The 21,153-nt window shown below is 42.5% G+C and overlaps 1 protein-coding gene across 1 annotated transcript in view; it reads left to right on the forward strand.

Annotated features, from left to right (window-relative positions):
* USP7 (ubiquitin specific peptidase 7) overlaps window positions 1–21,153 on the forward strand; it is a 102,025-nt gene that overhangs the window by 57,528 nt on the left and 23,344 nt on the right. The window contains exons 7-15 of the mRNA XM_074965471.1: window positions 568–698; window positions 3,987–4,041; window positions 5,263–5,343; window positions 5,429–5,519; window positions 11,217–11,299; window positions 12,584–12,693; window positions 13,779–13,935; window positions 15,648–15,792; window positions 16,465–16,595. Of these exons, the coding sequence (XP_074821572.1) occupies window positions 568–698; window positions 3,987–4,041; window positions 5,263–5,343; window positions 5,429–5,519; window positions 11,217–11,299; window positions 12,584–12,693; window positions 13,779–13,935; window positions 15,648–15,792; window positions 16,465–16,595 (984 nt within the window). The remainder of the gene's footprint in view (window positions 1–567; window positions 699–3,986; window positions 4,042–5,262; window positions 5,344–5,428; window positions 5,520–11,216; window positions 11,300–12,583; window positions 12,694–13,778; window positions 13,936–15,647; window positions 15,793–16,464; window positions 16,596–21,153) is intronic.

Genomic DNA, 21,153 nt, shown 5'->3' on the forward strand with positions numbered 1-21,153 from the left:
GTAATCAGTGAAATTAGTTAGCATGCTGTTCAGACCCTCTTCCAGATGATTAATGAAGATGTTAAATAAGAATGGATCTCGCACTGATCCCCAAAGCCTCCACTGTACACACGCTTTTATTTTTGTCCTTTCTACCTTCACATAGTTTTCAAACATATACAATCAAATTGGAAAAAAAAGTCATTTTTCAAATAGGCTGTAGTATTGTACGGTATATGTCAAATCCTACTGTGATGATTGCATACCCATACAGTGCATGGTCATTGTTTGAAGGAATTATTGAACTCTTTAGCATATTTCCTTTTTAAAACAATTATAAATGATTAGAAGAGTTTATAGTGAGCATAATCAATTGGTTTTCTTTTTCTACTGTGCTTTGGAGAACCACAAATACAGGTAAGTAATAGTCTTCACAATAAACCACAGTAGGAAATTTGTGTCAGATTATTCTGCTGTGTTAATTGATTAGGTCTACGAAACAAATCTGAGCAGGAACAAGTGATGACTTGAACAATATGAGCAGGAAACACATTTTCTTAAGTACTAATTGAACTAAATATTTTGTAGGCTGTGTACATGATGCCCACAGAAGGAGATGACTCATCCAAAAGTGTTCCTTTAGCATTGCAGAGAGTATTCTATGAACTTCAGCACAGTGACAAACCAGTAGGAACTAAAAAGCTAACAAAATCCTTTGGGTAAGTGTCAGAAATTTAAAATATTTTTTAGGATGTAGCAAAGTTCTTAATAAAAATTTTCCACATTTCTGCTAAAAAGTACTTTGCTTTGTGTAAAAATAAATTAAGGATAGCTTAGAGAGTTATAGAAAATAATCTGATAGCGTTCCATGGTTATTCTTTCCTAATATGACTTTTATTAATATTTCTTAGTTTACCAAAAAATCACATTTTTCTAACTGACAGCACTGAGGTCAGCTGAACTGAAAATCAAATGTTTTCTTGTACGTAACCATCAGCATCTACATTAATAAAGATGTGGTTTTATAATTTATCTAGTGGATGATGTATTTGGCTAAACAGAATACAGAGTGGAGTTGTGTACTTAAAATTGTAAATGGCATATTGGGCCTTGGACAGGTACCCTTTTTATCAAATCTATATAATATAATGAAAAATAATAATAATGTCTTTCTAAACCTTTAGTGGCTCTGCATTGATGACCATTATAAAACTTACTTGTGACCAAGATAAGGTTTTAAACATGTACAGAGCACACATGCAGTACCAACATCCCATTTCTGTCGCGTCTCACTATATCCTGTTTTGTGATTTAAAACATGAAATATGTATCTCTTTGGCACAGAGTAGATGTGCAACATCATACAAATTACCTAATTTGTATCCACCCCTTTCTATTTCCTTCTCTTTGATTTTTGTCCCTCTCAGTGAACAGTTTCTAATGTCTTTTCAGTCTAGTACCATGTTGTAATATGTTCTGACAAATTATAATTTTAAATCTAAGATTATCCTAAATATATCTATCCTAAATCCACTTTGGTAGTGAATTAAAATAATTCACAATTAGGCGCACACTTATTCCAGAATAAGAGCATCCACAAATGGAGTTGATCAGAAGTAGATAATCTTCTTTAAATTCATACCCTACCTTATTCCAGATTAGAGATTTGTCTACACATGGAAGTTAGAGGTCAAAATCCAACAGAAACCTTTTAGTCTGCTGCTTTGTGCTTGTGCATTTACGTCACAATTATGGCTTCTTTCAGTGTGTTGGGACCATATTTGTAGTTATGGTATAAAGAAATTGAGATTAATTTTCCTTGTTTTACATTGTATTAGCCAACTAGTTTCTTGCTTTATTGCTTTCTAGATTGCCCATTCAAATAGAAGCATCTGTGGCTTTTAAAATAGGTTCAGATATTCAAGTATCTTTTCAGGTAGCTGCATCTCTGATGGTAGCCCACAGCACATTTTCATCACTTAACAACATTACTGAAGGAAACTGAGGTCCCTGATCACACTGTTTCTTGTGACATAAATCAAAATGCCGGGGATAGGGTCATGGGCCGGGGGGCTGTTCTCTGGCACCCTGGCCCTCTGCCCAGGGCAGGTGAAGCGTCCAGGGCTCCCCACAGCAGCCCCAGGCTCCCTGGGTGGCTCTTACCACAGCCCAGCTCCGGCTTCTGTCCTGCCCATGGGTGGGGATGGGGGAGTGGAGCAGAGGGGGCAGGGCTTTGGGGGGAAGACCAGGAGCAGGGGGTGGGGCCACAATGCTGGTGGGCTCCCCCCCAAAAATTCTACACAGGTTCTAGCACTCTGTGGGAGGCCCCCAAATTGGCATGGGCTCTGTAGGGCTATGCATTAATCTGCCACTGCTACTGAGGCGCAGGGGTTAAGTATGAAAAATTACCATCTGGAGGGTCACTGCTTCTGGTAACAGACTTGGTCGCTCAAATACTGTGATATTGGCTGCAACATAAGCACTTAGATATGGCTCGTTTTGTTTCTGACACTAGCTATCAGCTTTGGTTTGCTTCTTTCTTATGAGGTCAATGAAGTTTAGTATGGTGTTTATAACATTCCTCTTTAAGGCAATGTAATAGAGGGAATTTTTGCTTTTTATGCCAACTGTGACTTCGTAGTGGATTTCCACCAAGTTCAAAGGGAATTCTGACCTGGAGAGTACTTGCTACCTAACCCTCCACTTCTGAAGTCTAGAAGCTCTGCTCCAGTGTGGGCACGTGGAGCAGAGGGGACTCGGAAGTATTTGGGGACAGGCAAAGCATGTATTAGAGCCACTCACTTCTCCCTATTCACCTTCTTGGGGGAGTCCCTGGGAATGAGTCAGCCTTGCTGACCCCACTCCCCCTTTTTGCAGCAGCTTCTGAGCCTCACTCCCACTCCTGTCCATAAAGCACTTTTTCCTCTCTTCCACCCACTTTAAGGTGCGGTGTGGTAATTCTGCAGAATCTAGGTTTGACTTTCTGCTGTAGCAAGTGTTGTCTTTGACCTGAGAAGCCAGTACTGCCCATTAGTTCTTAATTTGGAACATCTATTTGTGTTGCATTATTCATTTTAATGTTACACAGTAATCAGATATCTATAGAGATGTAATTAATCCTTTTCTATTTCACTTGCCTTTAATTTGACTAGTGGCTAAAGCCCAGAACAGGAAGGCAAGAAATCTGTTTTCAGGTCTTAGGTATGCAACATATTTCCCATATGGCCTTGGGCAAGTCACTTAACCTCTTTGTATCTCAGTTAACTTCATCTTTAATTTAATCTTTGTAAAGTTCTTTGAGATATTTGGGTAGAGGGGTATAGAAGTATACAGCGGTATATTATTCTGAAATTGTTAAAACTACAAGTTGTTCCATGTTTCCTCTACTTTAAAGTAAAACTAGTAAAGAAGTTGTGATATTTTAAGGTGGATTTTCAAAAGTGCACAGTTTTGACTTAACTCTGCTTCCATCTGTTTTATGTTTGGTGTCAATGGGAGCAGAGTTAGGCCAACACAGAGTACTTTCAAAATTCCAGTCTTAATGTCTGTCCTTTGATATATGTCTAGATGTGCGGTCTGCAAAAGAATCTCTAAAAGTGACTTCTTTTCAGAGAAAAAGTAATTCACTGTCAATAAATTTTTTGCAAATATCCTCTTATGTCCAGACCCTCACCAATCTTAAAACAAGAGAAAGTAGAATAAGATGTAAATATTAAGTGCTAAGAGCGCTGGTAATTTTAAGACAGGAACAGCAGATGTTTACCTTTGTAGAAGACACTTGCGTGAAATACCCGATGGAGTATTTTTGTAACAAAAAGGGAGCATTTTTCCAGTCTATCTGGTTTTGAAAGTGGAGTTATTCAGGATGCCAGTTTCAGATCTTCCTTTATCTGATTGTTTATTTAAACTCTTATTCTAAAATTGATTTTATCAGAATATTTTTTTTAAATGCTGGATTTCTGCACTTTTATAATATAGTGATGTTATTACTTGTTTGTCTTATAAAGGTGGGAAACTTTAGACAGTTTCATGCAACATGATGTTCAGGAATTATGTCGAGTGGTAAGTTTCCAGCATCTCTTGTTGATATCTGCATATATACATGGTGTTGCCTGCTGGCATGTATTCCTATTAATACTGAAATTAATTCTTTATATTGGAGTAAACCAAGGCTTAGAGAGATCCATTTTACATGGTATCTTCCTTTCTAAATATAGCATGAGCTTTATGTGGCCCTTTATATTTATGGACTGGGGGATAGGGGGACACAATTTGTTGGGGAAAGCAAAGTTTAGAAACAAAATATAGAAAACTTTTCAAATGTGCTGACTCTCCTTGTAAGGTCGCATTGGAGAAATGCCATTTAAAGGTGGCTTGGAAAGGAACGTAACAGCTGGATTTACGCCATTGTTTCTTTGATGAATAAAGATGGTGGGAGTGAATTTGATGCTTTTTTGAATAGTTTCTCTCTCCCCTTGTTTTAAATTAGAAATTCAGGTTCTTTCTGGGTTGAAAGACTCTGACTGCAGAGTTCGTTAAATGGTGACAACACAAGAGCTAAACAAATTAGTTTACTTATGAGGGGAAAGGTATTTGTAGCCTATTTAAAACTCTGTTTTATGTTTGCATTTGGGGAAAGCTATACAACTTCAGTGACTAACATTGTGGATAGAAATCTGTTAAGATTCAGCATCTTTGCTCCTTCAATTAAATGAAAAATGTTCACAGTGGTCCTCTAACAAAACCAGGGAAGTCCAGACCTTACATTCCTAATATTTCTAAAAGGCACAAGCCCAATTTAAAAAAAAATCTTTTGCAGGTCACCTTTACGGTAGCCTCATTATGACTCCTCTTTTTTGTTTTGTTACTTTTTTGTTTACTGAGAAGGAAGATCCATTTCTGTTCCATAAGCAGTTGGAGATTACATGCATTGCCAGTGATATAGTCATTTTCCACCTTCCAGGAAGAGTTCGAAGCTACTCTGCTTGTGGAGTTTATCCTGCTGTTCTAGACCACCACAGACTTTTGCAAAGCTCTTCAAATCTGTGGGGAAATGGCATGGGGCTAGCCCTGAAAGGATTTGGGGGGAAAGGAGGACTTAAAGGATTAATAGAAAGGAGAAGCCAATGTCAAGTGATTAATATTTCATGGTCACATGAGTAGCACAAGAAAAAGTGAAGTCCCCAAAGTTTCATCATTAAATTAAAATTATATACTTTAAGTAAACAAATTCAGAAAAAGGTAGTTCAGTCTGTATAACAGTGCAAATCTAATTTCTTTCAGTTGCTTGATAATGTGGAAAATAAAATGAAAGGCACGTGTGTAGAGGGCACTATCCCTAAATTATTCAGAGGAAAGATGGTGGTATGTATTTAGTCAGTTAACAATTTTTTACAAATAATTCTGTTATTTATACATATTGAAATCCTATCTTTGTTTTTGTTTGCAGTCTTACATTCAGTGCAAACACGTAGACTATCGGTCTGAACGAATAGAGGATTATTATGACATCCAGCTAAGTATAAAGGGAAAGAAAAATAGTAAGTGATATGTATTCTGTATGCACAAATTAAATTTTGGGGCTGATTTTCAGAAATGCTTCGCACCCACCTACCTTACTGACTTCAAATAGATTTACAAGGGCTCATCACCTTGATCTCATAAGTAGGTGTCTTAGCATGAAGATACCTCACCGATTTTTTTTATTTAGAATAGTGGTTCTCAAGCTTTTGTACTGGTGACTCTCTTTCACACAGCAAGCCTCTGTGTGTGCCCCCCCCCCCCAAATTAAAAACACTTTTTTGTATATTTAAAACTATTATAAATGCTGGAGGTGAAGAAGGGTTTGGGGTGGAGGCTGACAGCTCGTGACGCCCCCATGTAAATAACCTCGCGACCCCCTGAGGGGTCATGACCCCCAGTTTGAGAACCCCAGATTTAGAGATCTCCTGCTTGCATTGGCCATTTTTTCTTTTTTCCTTTCCCCTCATTTCTTGTTAGGATCGTCTTGTATTTTAAGAGTTCATCTATTTTTTTCCTACTTACCGTATGTACTTGTTCATTAGCCCATTTGTTTATAAGCCGACCCCCCAAGATGGATAGGTAAAAATAGTAAAAACTGTATGACCCTTTCATAAGTCAACCCTATATTTCAGGGGTTGGCAAACTTTGGCTCCCGGCCCATCAGGGTAAGCTGCTGGTGGGTCGGAACGTTTTGTTTACTTGGAGAGTTCATGGGCACGGAGCCCCTCAGCTCGCTGTGGCTGCGGTTCGCCGTTCCCAGCCAATGGCCACTTCCCACAGCTCCCATTGGCTGGGAACGGCGAACTGCGGCCACAGGGAACTGAGGGGCGGGCTCCATGCCTGCAGACGCTCCAGGTAAACAAAACGACAATGTATTAGATATTCAATTCAATGATTTCATAGAGTTTAAAATCATCAAATTTTGGTGTAGACTGGTTTATAAGCCGACCCCCATTCTTTAATGTGTCACTTTTTTACCAAAAATATTCCGCTTATGAACGAGTATATACAGTACTCCTCTTCTGATGTCATAATATTTTGTAATACCCTCAATTCGTTGCTTCTGCAATAGAAATAATGCCACAGTGGATTATGATTTAAGTATAGTACTCCTGAGGGCATTCTGCACCAAAAAATTAAAAATTCTGTGCCAAAAAGTAAAAAAAAATTCTACACACAATATTTTAAAATTCTGCAAGTTTTATTTGTCAATAAATAAATGCAGAGGCTCCAGCATGGCAGGGGGAGCACAGGCCACTGTCTGCATGAAGGTGGAAGATCACCCTGCAGCCTCCCTGCCCCTGGGACACAGACTCAGTGGTGAGGCTGTACCTGACCCTGACATAGCACAAGGCCTGGGCCTGCCCCAGAAACACAATGGGGCTCTCCCCCTCTGCACCAGGCACACCGGGTGTGGGGTAGGCAGGCTCAGCCAGGCAGGATCCAGGTGTGGAGGGGCTCAGTGTGGGGGGATCCAGGTGTGAGGTGAGAGGGTTCTGTGTGGGACAGTCTGGGTGCAGGCAGCGCAGTGGGGGGTCTAGGTGTGCGGGGGATCTAGATGCACAGAGACCTGGGGCGGGGGTAGGAGGAGGGAGGGTTCCAGGTGCAGGGGCAATGGGGCTCTGCAGGGGCTTCTGGGGGAAAGTGGTTGGGGCTCAGCGGAGGGGTCTGGGTGTGGTGGGCTCAGCAGGGGGGTCTGAGTGATGGTACAGTGGGGTGTGGGGCGGTGGGGGTCTGAGTGCAGCTAGTTGGGGGTCAGTGGCATGGGGGTCTGGATGTGGGGGCTCAAGTTGGTGCAGGTGGGGGGTGGGGCTCATCAGGATGGGGATTTGAGTGCAGGGAGCTCAGTGGGGCATGGTCTGGTGCAGGGGTGGCAGTCTGGAGGCAGGGGGGTTCCAGAGGCAGGGGTTGAGTTTCAGTGGGGTGGGGCTCAGGTCTGGAGGGTTAGGGGGGTTCTGGGTGTATGGGGTGAGGCTTGGCGGGGGTTCTGGGTATGGGAGGTCCAGATGCATGGGGGTTGGGCAGATGGGGAAGCAGCTCCCATACAGTGACTCCTCCCCCTGCAGCTGAGGGGCGATGGGGGTAGGAAGCAGGGGAGGATGCTGAGCTTCCTGCAGCTCGGGGAGGTTTCTGGGGGTAGGTCTGACACAGCCCCAGTTACTCCTTGCAGGGGAAGAAGTAGTCCTCTCCAGCCCAGCCGGGACTAGCAGCTGATCCTGGTTCCGTGTAGGAGCAACTGGCTGAGGTTTCCCTAGCCCTGCGGTGATTCACCTCTTCACCAGCTGCTCCGGGTGCCTGAAACGATGTACCTGCACAGCTGGGGAGTAGTGCATGACTGCTCTTGCAGCTTCCCTTTGTGTCCCTGTGAGAAAGTCATTTGTCTCGGGGAAGCAAAGAAATCTGCAGGAGCCATGAATTCTGCACACATGCAGTGGCACAGAATTCCCCCAGGAGTATTATAGGCATGATCAACAGGAGCAGATGAACTTTTAAGTAACACAGACCATTTTTACTTAAAGACAGTCATGTTAATAAAAATCAAGAGAACAGCTAACTGAGTCAAGCACTGTAGCAGTTGCTAATTGTTAATTACACAAGCAAGTCATTGGCATGCAAGGCAAGAAATATAGAGCCACCAAAGACTTCAGTAAACCAAGCAGATGGTTCACTGGGTTCGAGACATGTATTCCACTTGTGTGCACATGCACCCCAAAGCCAGAGAACTTTGCTTAACAGTACCCTTTGGGGAGGTGTTTGAGCCCTCAGGACCTTATAACCCTTCCCATGGCTTATGTAAGGGTGAGACTGCTCTGACCCCCATCAGTCCCTTATCACAGTTTTTCCCTGGCAGAGGGCCTCATAGTGGCTAAGATATTGCTACAGTCAGCATTCAATGTGGCGGACACCTCATTTAAGATTATGTCCTCAGCTGTGAAGGGTTCCTTGGATGCAGAACTCAGGCATTGTTCCAGACATGCAGCAAATCATAGAAGACTTACTGTTTGATGGATGGTTTTTGTTATCTGAAAAGACAGATGAGGCATTACGTTCTTTTAAGGGTGCCAGAACTATGTTATAGGTCTTAGGGATTTATACCCCGGCAATTAAAAGTTGTCATTATGGGGATCAGCAACAACAACAGCAGTTCCATTGGTGCTCCCAACAGTATTTCAGACAACCTTCTTATTCTGCAAAGCAACTGGACTTCTCTAAGAGAAGACACAAATCTCTCAGAAGAATGCCCTCTGGTTCCAACTTTAACCAGCCAGCTCGTCCTGCAGCTGGCAAGCAGTCACATACTTATCAATGATACCACTATAATGTAGTATGGATAAAAGGAGGAGCCTGCTTCAACCAGCTTTGTCAAGAAGCAATAAAGTTTTGGCACTTTTGCATCCAGGATGACATGCCCACCGCCACACATTTATCGGGTTCTTGAAACCAGTTGTCTGATCATCTCAGCTGAACTTTCTCTGAGAACCACAAGTGGTCTCTGAAGAGCAATGTGGTGAGGTCCATCTTCAGGGAATGGGACATCCCATCGGTCAATCTGTACAACAAAGGATAACAAAAAAATGCCATCAGTTTTGTTCTCAAGCAGAACTCAGCCCAAGGTCTTTAACCGATGCCTTCCAGTTGAATTGAGGAGTGGCCCTGATGCATGCCTTTCCCACATTCCTGTAATCTTTTAGTTTGTCCTCAAACTGAAGTTGGACCGTGCTAAACTGATTCTTATTCCACTGACTTGGCCAAGACAGTGGTTCTCCAACCTTCTGAGTCTGTTTGTTCAACCTCACAGATATCTTCCTCTCCTTCCCGAACTACTGACCGGACACCACAGCCAGGTTGCATATCTGGTGCTGAGCGATCTATACTTCACGGCATGGATGGTACATGTAAGATGAGGAGGAAGGGCAATATTCAGAAGCAGTTTGGTGTGTCTTACTTAATAGTAGAAAACTATCTACTAGGACTACATATTTGGCCAAGTGGAAGAGGTTTTTGGTGACGGAATTCAACCAATGTTAGCCGGTGTTTAGGACATTTAGGATTACTTGTTACATTTGAACCTTCAGGTTTGGCTCTTAACTTGTTGAGGGTTCATTTTGTGGCGATCTTGGCATTCCATCTTCCAATCCCAGGGAAGTCAAACTCCATGGTAGTGAAATTTCTGAAAGGTATAGTCCACCTGTTTCCACCTGGAAAGGAAATGGTCCCATTGTTGGACTTTAGTACAGTACTGCCTGTCCTCGTGTGTCCTCCATTTGAGCTGCTAGCAACTTGTCCGTTCTCTCTCCTTTCCGGAAGAAAGACTTTCTTGTTACTATAAAATCTACAAGAAGAGTCAGCAAAATGCAGGCCCTAATGGTAGGGCTTCCATATACACAGTTCCTCAAAGACAGTTTCCTTGAGATCACATCCAAAGGTTTTTGTCCAAAGTCGTTTTACAGTTTGACTTTAACTAGGTTATTTTCTTATCTGTATTCTTTCCTAAGTTGCACTCAAATGCAGATGAATTGTGTCTTCATATGTTAAGTGTCAGGTGGTGCCTTGCATTTTATCTGGAAAGGGCCAAAACATTTTGTTCATTATCTCGACTTTTTGTATTTTATGAGGGTGAGAACAAAGGTCAGCCAGTCTTTGCGCAGACTGTTTCCAGGTGGATAACTTCCTGCATTTCCATAGCTTTTGGAGTAACTCAGACCACACCCCCAAAGAAATTAGGACTCATTCAGTGAGAGCCCAAGTGAGCAACATTGATTGCATTTCGCAGTAATTTTTCAATATTTGACATTTGTAGGGCTACTACCCAGTCTTTATACGTATTTTTACCAAACATGCTGTTACCTTGGTATCTAGATCAAATGCAAACTTTGGGAAGGCAGTTATGTAGTCTTTCTTTAAATAAACTCCAAGCCCCAACTCCTACCGGTACTGTTTGTGAGTTACCTTAGCGGAATACATGTCAGCAACCACTCAAAGAAAAGACCGTTACTTATCTGTGCAGTAACTGTTGAGATGTGGGTGTAGGCATGTATTCCACGACCTACCCCTCCATCCCTTGTGCTAATGAGTCTCCAGTCCTAGATTCCAGGACTGAATGGGGGGTTGAGGTGGTGCCGCCTTTATATAGCGATAAGATGGGCTACAAGGGCCAGAGGATGCGAGCATCACCCTCATGGGTACTGCTGAGCAAAATTCTCTGGTTTCAGTGCACTAGGTATTTGCATACCTGAGTGGAATACACATCTGCACCCCATCTCGAAGAACAGTTACAGCACGGGTAAGTAACTGTCTGTCACTCACAAAGTGAAGTGAATGTAGAAAGCTAGTGGATCATTTAACGACCTGATTTTTAAATCTGTCATTTTAAAATACATTTTAAAATCTATATTTGTTCCCTCTAATTCCAAATAAGTCTCAATCTATTGTTTGAAATTCTTAAGCAATATAACATATTTTTTCACTGTACAAAGACAGAAATTTTCAATTAGACTTGAGCAAATTTTGCAAATTATTTTGCTCTTTTTTTAAATGTTTTTGCCAGGGCTTTGAAGCAGAGCTCAGAACTGGAGCGCGGAGCAGCGGAGCTGCAGGTGTTTGCCTGGGGCTGGAGTAGAGCCCCGGAGCACAGCTCCAAAGCCCTGGTTTTTGCACTGAGTCTGCACATTGTTTTAGTAAACTTCTGTTTTTTCCTTCTGTTTCTCACTTAGTATTTGAGTCCTTCATTGATTATGTTGCAGTAGAACAGCTGGATGGTGATAACAAATACGATGCAGGAGAACATGGCTTACAGGTATAAAATTCAAGAGGAATTACCGAGTTTTCTTTCCAGATCCTTGATAAAGGATTTCCAACGAGAGCTAGCTATTGAACTACATTGATCAAAAGTGTTATGAAATTCATGCAAACTTGCATTAACTGATTGTGGTGGCTTCCTTCGAAGCAAGCTTGTGTATATTTTGTTAATTCTTGTTAAGTTACTTTGAAATGAAGGCTTCAGCAATGCAATTTGCTTTTCCCTATGATTTTGTTATAAATTTTTTTTCCCAAAGAAGAAATTGTAACTTGCATTTAAATTTAGATTCTGTTTTTCAACTGATATTTGATTTCGAGGTGACAATCCATTCAACTACTTCAGTAAAGTTAGTCCTCATTTGCATGCGTATCTATATGCTACCAACAAACAGGAAGGAGCACCAACTGAAGTTGCAGAATATTTTTAGCCATTCATCTCTTTACACCAGTCCATCTCTCTCTGGCTTTTCAGTTTCACTTTGCCTACCACAGGATGAAAAGCAGAAGTCCTTGTCTAAAACTGGTTTGGTTAAGCTGATTTTTTTTTTTTTAACAACAAGCATAACTCTTGTCAATAATAGTTAAAAATAAATTGGAAAAACAAAAAATATGTAAATGCTCTTCTTGTGGTAAGGTGTTGCAGCCTAACAATGTCTGACTTGTTCACTGCCCTCTTCTTATGCTTGTTACGTTATGTCCGAAAACAGTGTCTTTGGCGATCCACTGTATGATCTACATCTTGACTCTTCTGTCTTCCCTGTTTAGTAAGGCCTCTCTGAAGTCACAAGTTTTACCTGAGTTCTCCCAAGACTGCAGTAGCAAGAAGTAAAAAGAAAAGCTAGCTATAATGGGAGGACCTTTCACTCAGCAATCTTCCAGCACTAGCTGGATCAACCTTCTTGAACTTAGAAGTTTCACTGGTGCTATATTGCATCTATATACATTTTTTTATTCATAGACAACTTTTGTTAATTGATTCTTAGTAGTTCATTGTGATGTTACAATGCATTTGCCTTACTTGTTGCTCTTCTTTTACATAATTAACTATTTTGTTCTAAGTGCTACTGCAGTAGCACCTGGGAAGCTCAAGAAGGTACGAAAGTACCAAAAAGTTATGAAATATCCTTGTTGCCCCATCTGTCTATTGTGTGGTGTAGATGAAAGCCCATATCGTACAAACTAATCTGAGAAATGCAATTTTATGGGTAAAAATTATTTTGCTTGAGTAGCTTAAGAAGACAAACTTAGAGTCTGAACCTTGCATTCTTTTTCAAACATACAGGAGGCAGAGAAAGGTGTGAAGTTCCTAACATTGCCACCAGTGTTACATCTTCAACTCATGAGATTTATGTATGACCCTCAAACTGACCAAAACATCAAGATAAATGATAGGTAACTCTTTTGCCATAATAAAGTTTGAACTTGTTGAAATACGAAATGGAAACTATTTTGCCCAAAGTCTGGCTTTTGGGTTTTCAGTTGACACTAGCAGGGAGAGGTACATGAAGACATATGCTGAAGAAAGCTCCCAAGAAATAGTTCTGATTACGTGCATTGTTGACTTACGAATGTTTAGTGTTCTGATTGACAGATTCAGCTGTTTGTTAAATATTGTTAACCATTTACTGGGATGTGAAATAAGTAACAAGTTGTTTAGTTTTTTTTTAAATGATGCAGTTTTATATAGAACCTTGTTTACATATGGGTATCAAAAAAGTAAGAGAAGTTGCAATAGTGTAGTATGCCACTATTTTTAATACATACCAAATTCCTGCTGCAAGGATAAACAGAATTACCCCCCACTCATGTCACCTTTTTCTTTTGCCTCCACCACACGCGCTCTAGTTTGAGATGTTCTTAACACAAGTAGATGTACTGTTTGAAAAAACCTGTAATTTCTATTATGTGGATTTTGTACCAGCCAGGTACACCTCTATGAAATGAGTTCTGGACACTTGCAAAATTGTTTGCAAATTAATTTACTGTTTTCCAGCAAAAAAAGAAATTGAGGAAATCCATACGTTACAATAATTGGAGAATGTTATGTAGTATGGTCTGGTGCAAAATAACAATAATGTTCCAGTCAAAAGGTACCTAATTTAGCAGTTGCACTCTTGCAGCACCTGCAAGGAATGGGTTGTTGAGCTAGATTCTGTTCTCATTTACATTTGTGGTAAATCCAGAGTAACTTCTTGACTTCAGCTGAGTTATTCTGAACTTACACTGCTTTGTAACTGAGAGCAGAATCTAATCCCTTGTGGAAACAAAGGTTATTTATATCCCATATTAACAATGTAAAATATGCTGCTTTACCCAGTCATTGCAGTTAATCTCAGATAAAAATGATGTTGTAATTTGACTTGTTCAATTATGTACTGTAACTTTCTTTAGTGAAGTTTATAAGTGTAAATACATTTCAGCATAAGAGTATTATTCTTTTAACTGCAAGTAAAAATACCTCACTTTTTTAAAATTAGGTTTGAATTTCCTGAGCAGTTGCCACTTGATGAATTTTTACAAAAAACAGACCCCAAAGATGCTGCAAATTACATCCTTCATGCAGTACTAGTACATAGTGGAGATAACCATGGCGGACATTATGTTGTTTACTTAAATCCTAAAGGGGATGGCAAAGTAAGTATTGAAAAAGCAACCAAACTATTTTTTTTGTTTGTAGAGGTGTCTTATTCTGTCTTTTGAGGCAGTTGAAGCTTCTGTTGTGGAGTAACTCAGAAACCTGCAATTAAGATTCCCATTGCTGTTTAGTGTCACCCTAGGAACCTTTTGGTTTCCAGGAGTGGGGACTACTAGAATACTTGTCTTCGAAACTAAGTTCATTTTCTCCCATACAATGCTTGTTCTTGGAAGAGTTTATTAAACTGTTTCTATCTCACTCAGCTTCTAGTCCCACAGACTTAAGGAAACTTAATTTGTACAAAAAATCTTTGTCTTTTTCTGTTTTAGTGAAGGTACTGACAGTTTGAGGCATTCGGGGCCTCTCGCCCACTTAGGGAGGAGCAGCCTCATGCTTGCCTGCTGTTGGTTGACTTGTGGCCAAAAAATTTAGCAAGGGCAGGGGTGGCCAACCTGTGCATCCGGAGCTGCATGTGACTCTTCAGAAGTTAATATGAAAATCCTTGTATAGGCACCGACTCCGGGGCTGGAGGTACAGGCACCAACTTTCCAGTGTGCCAGGGGCGGGTGCTCACTGCTCAACCCCTGGCTCTCTCACAGGTCCTGCCCCTGCTTCACCCCTTCCTCCAAGGCCCTGTCCTTTCCCTCCCCTGAGCCTGCCACACCCTTGCTCCTCCCACTCCCCCTCACAATCTCCTGCACACTGTGGGAAGCACGGGGAGGGAGGGGGAGGTGCTGATCAGTGGGACTGCCGGCAGGTGAAGTGCAGAGGTAATGCGGGCTGCTGACGTATTACTATGGCTCTTTGGCAATGTACATTGGTAAATTCTGGCTCCTTCTCAAGCACAGGTTGGCCACCCCTGAGCTAGGGGAATCCTTCCAGTCACACACATCAGTGTGTGCAGCAGGAGACTGCCCAGCCTGTCTTCTGTCTTTACTGTCTGTAATACATATATTTAAATCCAGGAAAAAGGTAGGGAAATGTTTCTAACATCTCTGATTCAACACTCTGATGACTTGATATAACTGGAAGTTTATAGGTCAGGTACATCTTTCTTTGAGATATTTGCATTATGTGCCCCATAAAATGTTTTTGAGCAATTAAATTGTTTATATTTAAGAGGAGAAAGATTCAATGTAAATTTACTGTTTTTCATATTTCCCCTTTAATTTTCACAACAGATATTTTACAGATAAGGATGAAGTTTTGGGATGTTTTATTTCATATTTGCCACAGTATGTTTAAAATTTACAAGTAGTAGTTGGATACTTTTGTGCACCACTTGCTTTATATTTCATTCTACAACAATAAATCAGCATCAGATATCTGAACTTCATGGTAGTAATGAAATATATTTGGATAACAGATCAGATTCTGTTAAGGTAAATAATAATTTGAATAGTTTGGCTAAAGATTGCTGTTTTACATAAAACAGGCTCAAATATTTAATTAATAAAACATCAGAAATGTAAGGCCCTCTTTATTTTTTGTAAGAACAGAAGGTTGCACAACTTATGTTGAGTCAGTGGGATATTGTTAAAAAATTATTCTGTTGCTTGGAGGAAAAGCGTTTTATATTTCAGTTACTTCAAAGAGCAAAAAAACCCGACTTCCCATTTCTTGCATGTAATTTCAGTCAGTTAAGGTGTGAGTTAATTTGAGTCAAGAATAATTTTTTTGTATCTTTAAATAATTCACTTTTTTTCCCCAGTGGTGTAAATTTGATGATGATGTTGTATCGAGATGTACAAAGGAAGAAGCAATTGAACACAATTATGGAGGTCATGATGATGACTTATCCGTTCGGCACTGTACTAATGCTTACATGTTGGTTTACATCAGGGAATCAAAATTAAGTATGTATATATTTGTGTGTCTTTTTGTGTGTGAATGTTGATTAAACCCAGATATTTAAATGCAGAGGTTTGTGGTTATCTTTGAATCCTAAGTTATTGTCATCTTTCACCATATGGTGAAGCTTCAGAAAGCTGCAGTTAACCTCGGAAAATGTTAGTGTTTGACCAGTCTTTATTGCACTTCAAAATCAAAAATGTCTTTAGCTGACATAGTGGTGTCATAAGTGTACACTACAGTACTTCACTTTCTCTTCACAGTAATTGTGTAATAGCCTTGTTTGTATTTTGAACAGCAGAAATGGAGTACCATTATTTTAATGTAACTGAACCTTAGTGACGAGAACTAGATCTGGCTTGATATATGTACATTTGAGTGTCAGTAAAGATTTATAATCCTAAAAATCTGACATTTAATTGAATCTTTCATAAGGATAAGATATAAATCATGAAAATGGCATAGTCTAGCCTAGAGTAGAAAGTTCATCCTGTTCCAAAATGTAATGATGCTATATCAGATAAACCGTGGTTTTAAAGGTGTGTAAAAGCTTTCCTTAGCTGCTTATCAGAAATAGTTGTGTCCCCATTGCCCCAGGAATAGTCATGAGTGTGTATGAAAGCCCTGTTAGATATAAATTATTGTAATATGACATCACAAACCCACTTTCTTTTTAGGTGAAGTTTTGCAACCTGTCACAGACCATGATATTCCTCAACAATTAGTAGAACGGCTACAAGAAGAAAAGAGAATAGAAGCTCAGAAGAGGAAGGAGAGGCAGGAAGCTCACCTCTACATGCAAGTGCAGGTCAGCTTTCAAACAGAGTCACTTAAAACGAACTTCTGCTTTGAAATTTGAAGATAGTAATATTGGCTTAATAGTAGTCAGAATTCTAGAAAACAGACATGTCCATCTTCTTTAATTCAATATTTCTAATGTTAAACCACCCAAATCAAAATCTGGGTTCTCTAGTTGTTTGTTACTTCTTGTTTGGTGTGAACCACCAGCTTAGGGCTTCATCCAACAAACAGTTCTTCGAGTAGATGCGGCTATGTATTCCACTTACGCGTGTGCATGCCCAGCACACTGGAGCCAGAGAATTTTGTTGTAGTTATGTTCCTGAAAAATGCAACTTTAAGCGAAACGATGTTAAGCAAATTCAATGTCCCCATAAGAATTAATGTAAATGGGGGGTAAGATTCCAGGAAATTTTTTTTCACCAGACAAAAAACTATTTTTTATATATATAGCCCCCGGCCCCTCCCCCGCAGCCTCAGCTCACTGCACCGCCGGCGCAATGCTCTGGGCGGCGGGGCTGCAAGCTCCTGGGGCAGCGCAGCTGCAGAGCCTGGCCTGACCCGGTGCTCTGTGCTGCGCAGTGGCATGGCTGGCTCCAGCCAAGCAGCGCGGATGTAGCGCCACCAGCCACCGGTGCTCCAGGTAGCGCGATAAGGGGGCAGGGAGCGGGGGGGTTGGATAGAGGGCAGGGGAGTTCAGGGGGTGGTGGTCAGGGGGCAGGGGTGTGGATAGGGGTCGGGATGGTCAGAGGGCGAGGAATGGGGGGGGCAGTCAGGAAACGGGGGGTTGGATGGGGCGGCAGGGGCAGTCAGGAATGAGATGAGGGGTTGGATGGGGCAGTCAGGGGTGAGGGTTCCAGGAGCAGACAGGGAGCGGGGTGGAGGTGGATGGGGCTGGGTTTCCAGGGGGGGCCATCAGGGAACAGTGGGGGTTGGATGGGGCAGGAGTCTCAGGGGAGGGATGGGGTTGGGGGCCGGGCCACGCCTGGCTGTTTGGGGAGGCACAGCCTCCCCTAACCAGCCCTCCATACAATTTCCGAAACCCAATGCGGCCCTCAGGCCAAAAAGTTTGCCTGCCCCTGAGTTAGGGGGTGGGATATTTCCCAGGGAATGCCTTACTGCTAAATGATGAACTAGCATTCGGCTGAGCTCTCAAGGGTTAACACGTTATTAATGTAGCCTCACGCTCTTCAAGGCAGCACCAATGGAGGGAGGGGAGACAGCATGGCAGACAGACACACCCTGTGTTAGAGAGAGAGAGAGAGATGCACATTGCGGCTTTAAGTACGCTGACACCACTCTAAGTACATTGCCTTTTTAAGTAGATCGGGAAGTTGAGACAGCAGCTGCGGCCAGCAAGCTCCCTCCGTCCTGAGCCCTGTTGTGTCCCCACCCTGCTCTATATGGAGAAGGGGTAAGTGGGGGGCAGGAGCGGGGGGAGGGGGACACCCTGACATTAGCGCCCCTCTTTTCTCTCTCCCCCCCCGCACACAGCAAGCAGGAGGCTCCCGGGAGCAGCTCCAAGGCAGAGGGCAGGAGCACACATGGCAATGGTGGGAGGGACAGCTGAACTGCTGGCAGTTAATAGCCTGCTGGGAGGCTGCCGCATGGGGAACTTAGGGGAGCTGATGGGGGGCTGCCGGTCTGCCCTGATGCCAAGCTCCCATCAGCTAGCTGCAACGAGCTGCTCTTCCTGCAAGCACTGGACAAAGCAGGCGGTTGCCAAAGGATGTTATAAGGGAGCTTTGTGCGACTAAACGAGCCTGTTCCCTAGTTGATCAGCAATGTAACGCTAACCGGGACAACTTTAAGTGCAGAGATACTGTACCAGTAACCCGTAGAGAGGTGGCGCTTGTGGCCATAGCCCCTCCCTGATTATATAAGGTGGTATATAAGTATTTCCTGGGTGATACCCTCACCAGGGCTTAAACATTGTCTGTCATGTAGGGGAGTGATCCCCATACATGAGGAGGAGGCATTTGGGTCCGGAGTTTGGTCAGTTCAGATGCCCTTCCGTGTCACCCTCCAAGCACCCATTTTGACTCCTTGGTCCAGAGCAGTGTTCTAGTTTTTGCTCCTTTCTCCTTATCCCCACCGTTTGAGGGCCGGGTGGCCTGCTTTCATGATGCTTGGGGCTTGATCACCACTGACATCTGGGACGCTCTCAGATCGGGCTATTTCATCCATTTCCTCTCCATCCCCATCCTTCTTCAGGGACCACAAGATGCTGCTCCGCGAGCAGGTTTGCTCTCTACTGGGTAGGGGAGCAGCAGAGGAGATTATTCCGGAACACTGAGGTCTCGACTTCTGTTCCTGGTACTTTCTGGTGCCCAAATCCAAGAGAGGGATAAGATCCATTTTCTACCTTTGTGGCGTCAACAAATATATCAGATACATGAGGTTCCAAAAGGTCACTCTGTCAGCTATCCTCCCCACATTGTCTCAGAAAGACTGGTTTGCTGATCTGGACCTTCTTGATGCCTACTTTTATGTGGTGATTTTGCCTGGTCACAGGAAATTCCTTTGATTTGTCATAGCAGAGCACCATGTTCAGTATATGGTGCTTCCATCCGGCTTCTATTCTGCCCCTTGTGTTTTTACTAAATGTGTGGTTGTCGTGACGACATATCTCAGGAAGAAAGGAATCCACATCTTCCAGTATCTGGATGACTGGTTATTGAGGGGCAGATTCAGAAAGAAAATACTTGCTCACGTCGACATTATGCTGTGCTTACTCGATCATCTGGGTCTCATCCTAAACACTGGGAAGTCAACTTTGGTTCCCACTTTGAAAATAAAGTTAAGTGGGGCCCTAGTAGACTGTAAAAGTTTGAGAGCTTTTCTGCCGACCAACCGTTTTAAGGTGATTTACTACCTTTTGCCTCAGTCTACTGTCTCAGACTTCCATGACAGTTCAGATGTGCCTGAGGCTCTTGGGCTACATATCCACCCACTTGCACGCAGGTGGCCCACTTCTCAAAGTTGCACCTTCGCTACCTCTGCATTTGGCTCAGGGTGGTTTACTATCCAACTCTTAACCCCTATAGATAGTTTGGTCTTCCTCAACAGGTCTTGGACTCCTTGCAGTAGTAGATGTGTCCAGAGAACATATGCTAAGGTGTTTCCTTTGTCCAGCCCTTGCCAGCCAGGGCTATTGTCACTGACATCTCTTTGATGAGTTTGAGAGCACACCTGGGTCACTGAAAGTTCAAGATATGTGGTCGGAGCAGGAGTCCTCACAGCATATCAACTTGCTGGAGCTATCAGCCATGTGCAATGCAGGTCATGCTTTTCTGGACTGTCAGGGGCTCAGTGATTCACATACTTACTGAAAACGCTACCATGATGTATTATTTGAACAAACAAGGGGGACCACATTCCATGACACTTTGCCAAGAGGCAATCAGTTTGTGGCAGTTGTTCATCGAGGAGAGTCGACAACTTGCCTGGGGTCCAGTTTCATCTTGCAGACCATCTCAGCAGGAATTTTTCACTGAGTCATGAGTGGACTCTGAAGACAAGTGTTGTCCAGGTCATCTTCACAGCTTGGAGCATTGTGACGATTGACCTGCTTACTACAAGGGACAACGGGAAATGTCACCTTTCTTCTCTCAAGGGGGCCTCAGTCCAGGCTCCCTTTCCAACACTTTCCATGTCAGCTAGCGATCAGCTCTCCTGTACATATTTCCCCAGATCCTGATCATCCCACATATCATCCTTAAGCTGAAAGTGGATCATGCCAAACTCATTCTCATTGTCCCAGCATGGCCAAGGCAGTGCTGGGTCTCTGACCTCATGCTGTCAGTTCAGTTTCCCATACTCCTTCCTCTCCATTCTGACCTACTCACAGAGAATCAGTCACACATAGCATCCCATGCTCAGCTCCCAGCATCTCACAGCATGGATGTTTTGTGGCTAAATGAGGAGGAAGAACAGTTTTCAGCAGCTGTTCAACAGGTTCTACTCAACTTATGAAAGCCTTCCCTCAGAATGGCCTAGTCAGCTAAGTGGAAGCAGTTTTTGTTGTGATCCCTGGCCCTTGGAATTCAGCTGATGCTGGTTTCTATCCAGGGCATCTTGGAGTGCCTGCTGTATCTTCAGTTGTCAGGACTTGAGTGTAGCTCATTGGAAGTGCATCTGGCAGCAATATCAGCATTTCATCCCCCCTTTCAGGGAAGATCAGTTTTCTCCAATACTATGGTAGCAAGATTCTTAAAAGGGCTTCTTCATCTGGCCTGAGAGCTGGCTTCTCTGTGGGACCTTAATACTGTCTTAGCAGTTTTAATGGGACCCCCATTTGAGCCTCTGGCATCTTGTTCTTTTCCGCTTTTGTGTCAGAAAACTGCATTCCTGGTAGCAATAACGTCCACAAGAAGAGTCTGAGAGCTGCAGGTTCTGATGGCTGAACCTCCTTATACACAATTCTGATAAGAACAAAGTGACTTTATGACCACACCCAAAATTGTTGTCTAAAGTGGTCTCTGTTTCATTTGAACCAGGTGATATATTTACCTGTGTTCTTTCCTAAGCTGCATTCATCTCCTGAGGAGCAGCTTCTCCATGCATTA

The sequence above is a fragment of the Natator depressus genome, chromosome 10 (genome assembly GCF_965152275.1).
Source record: "Natator depressus isolate rNatDep1 chromosome 10, rNatDep2.hap1, whole genome shotgun sequence".
Taxonomy (NCBI): domain Eukaryota; kingdom Metazoa; phylum Chordata; order Testudines; family Cheloniidae; genus Natator; species Natator depressus.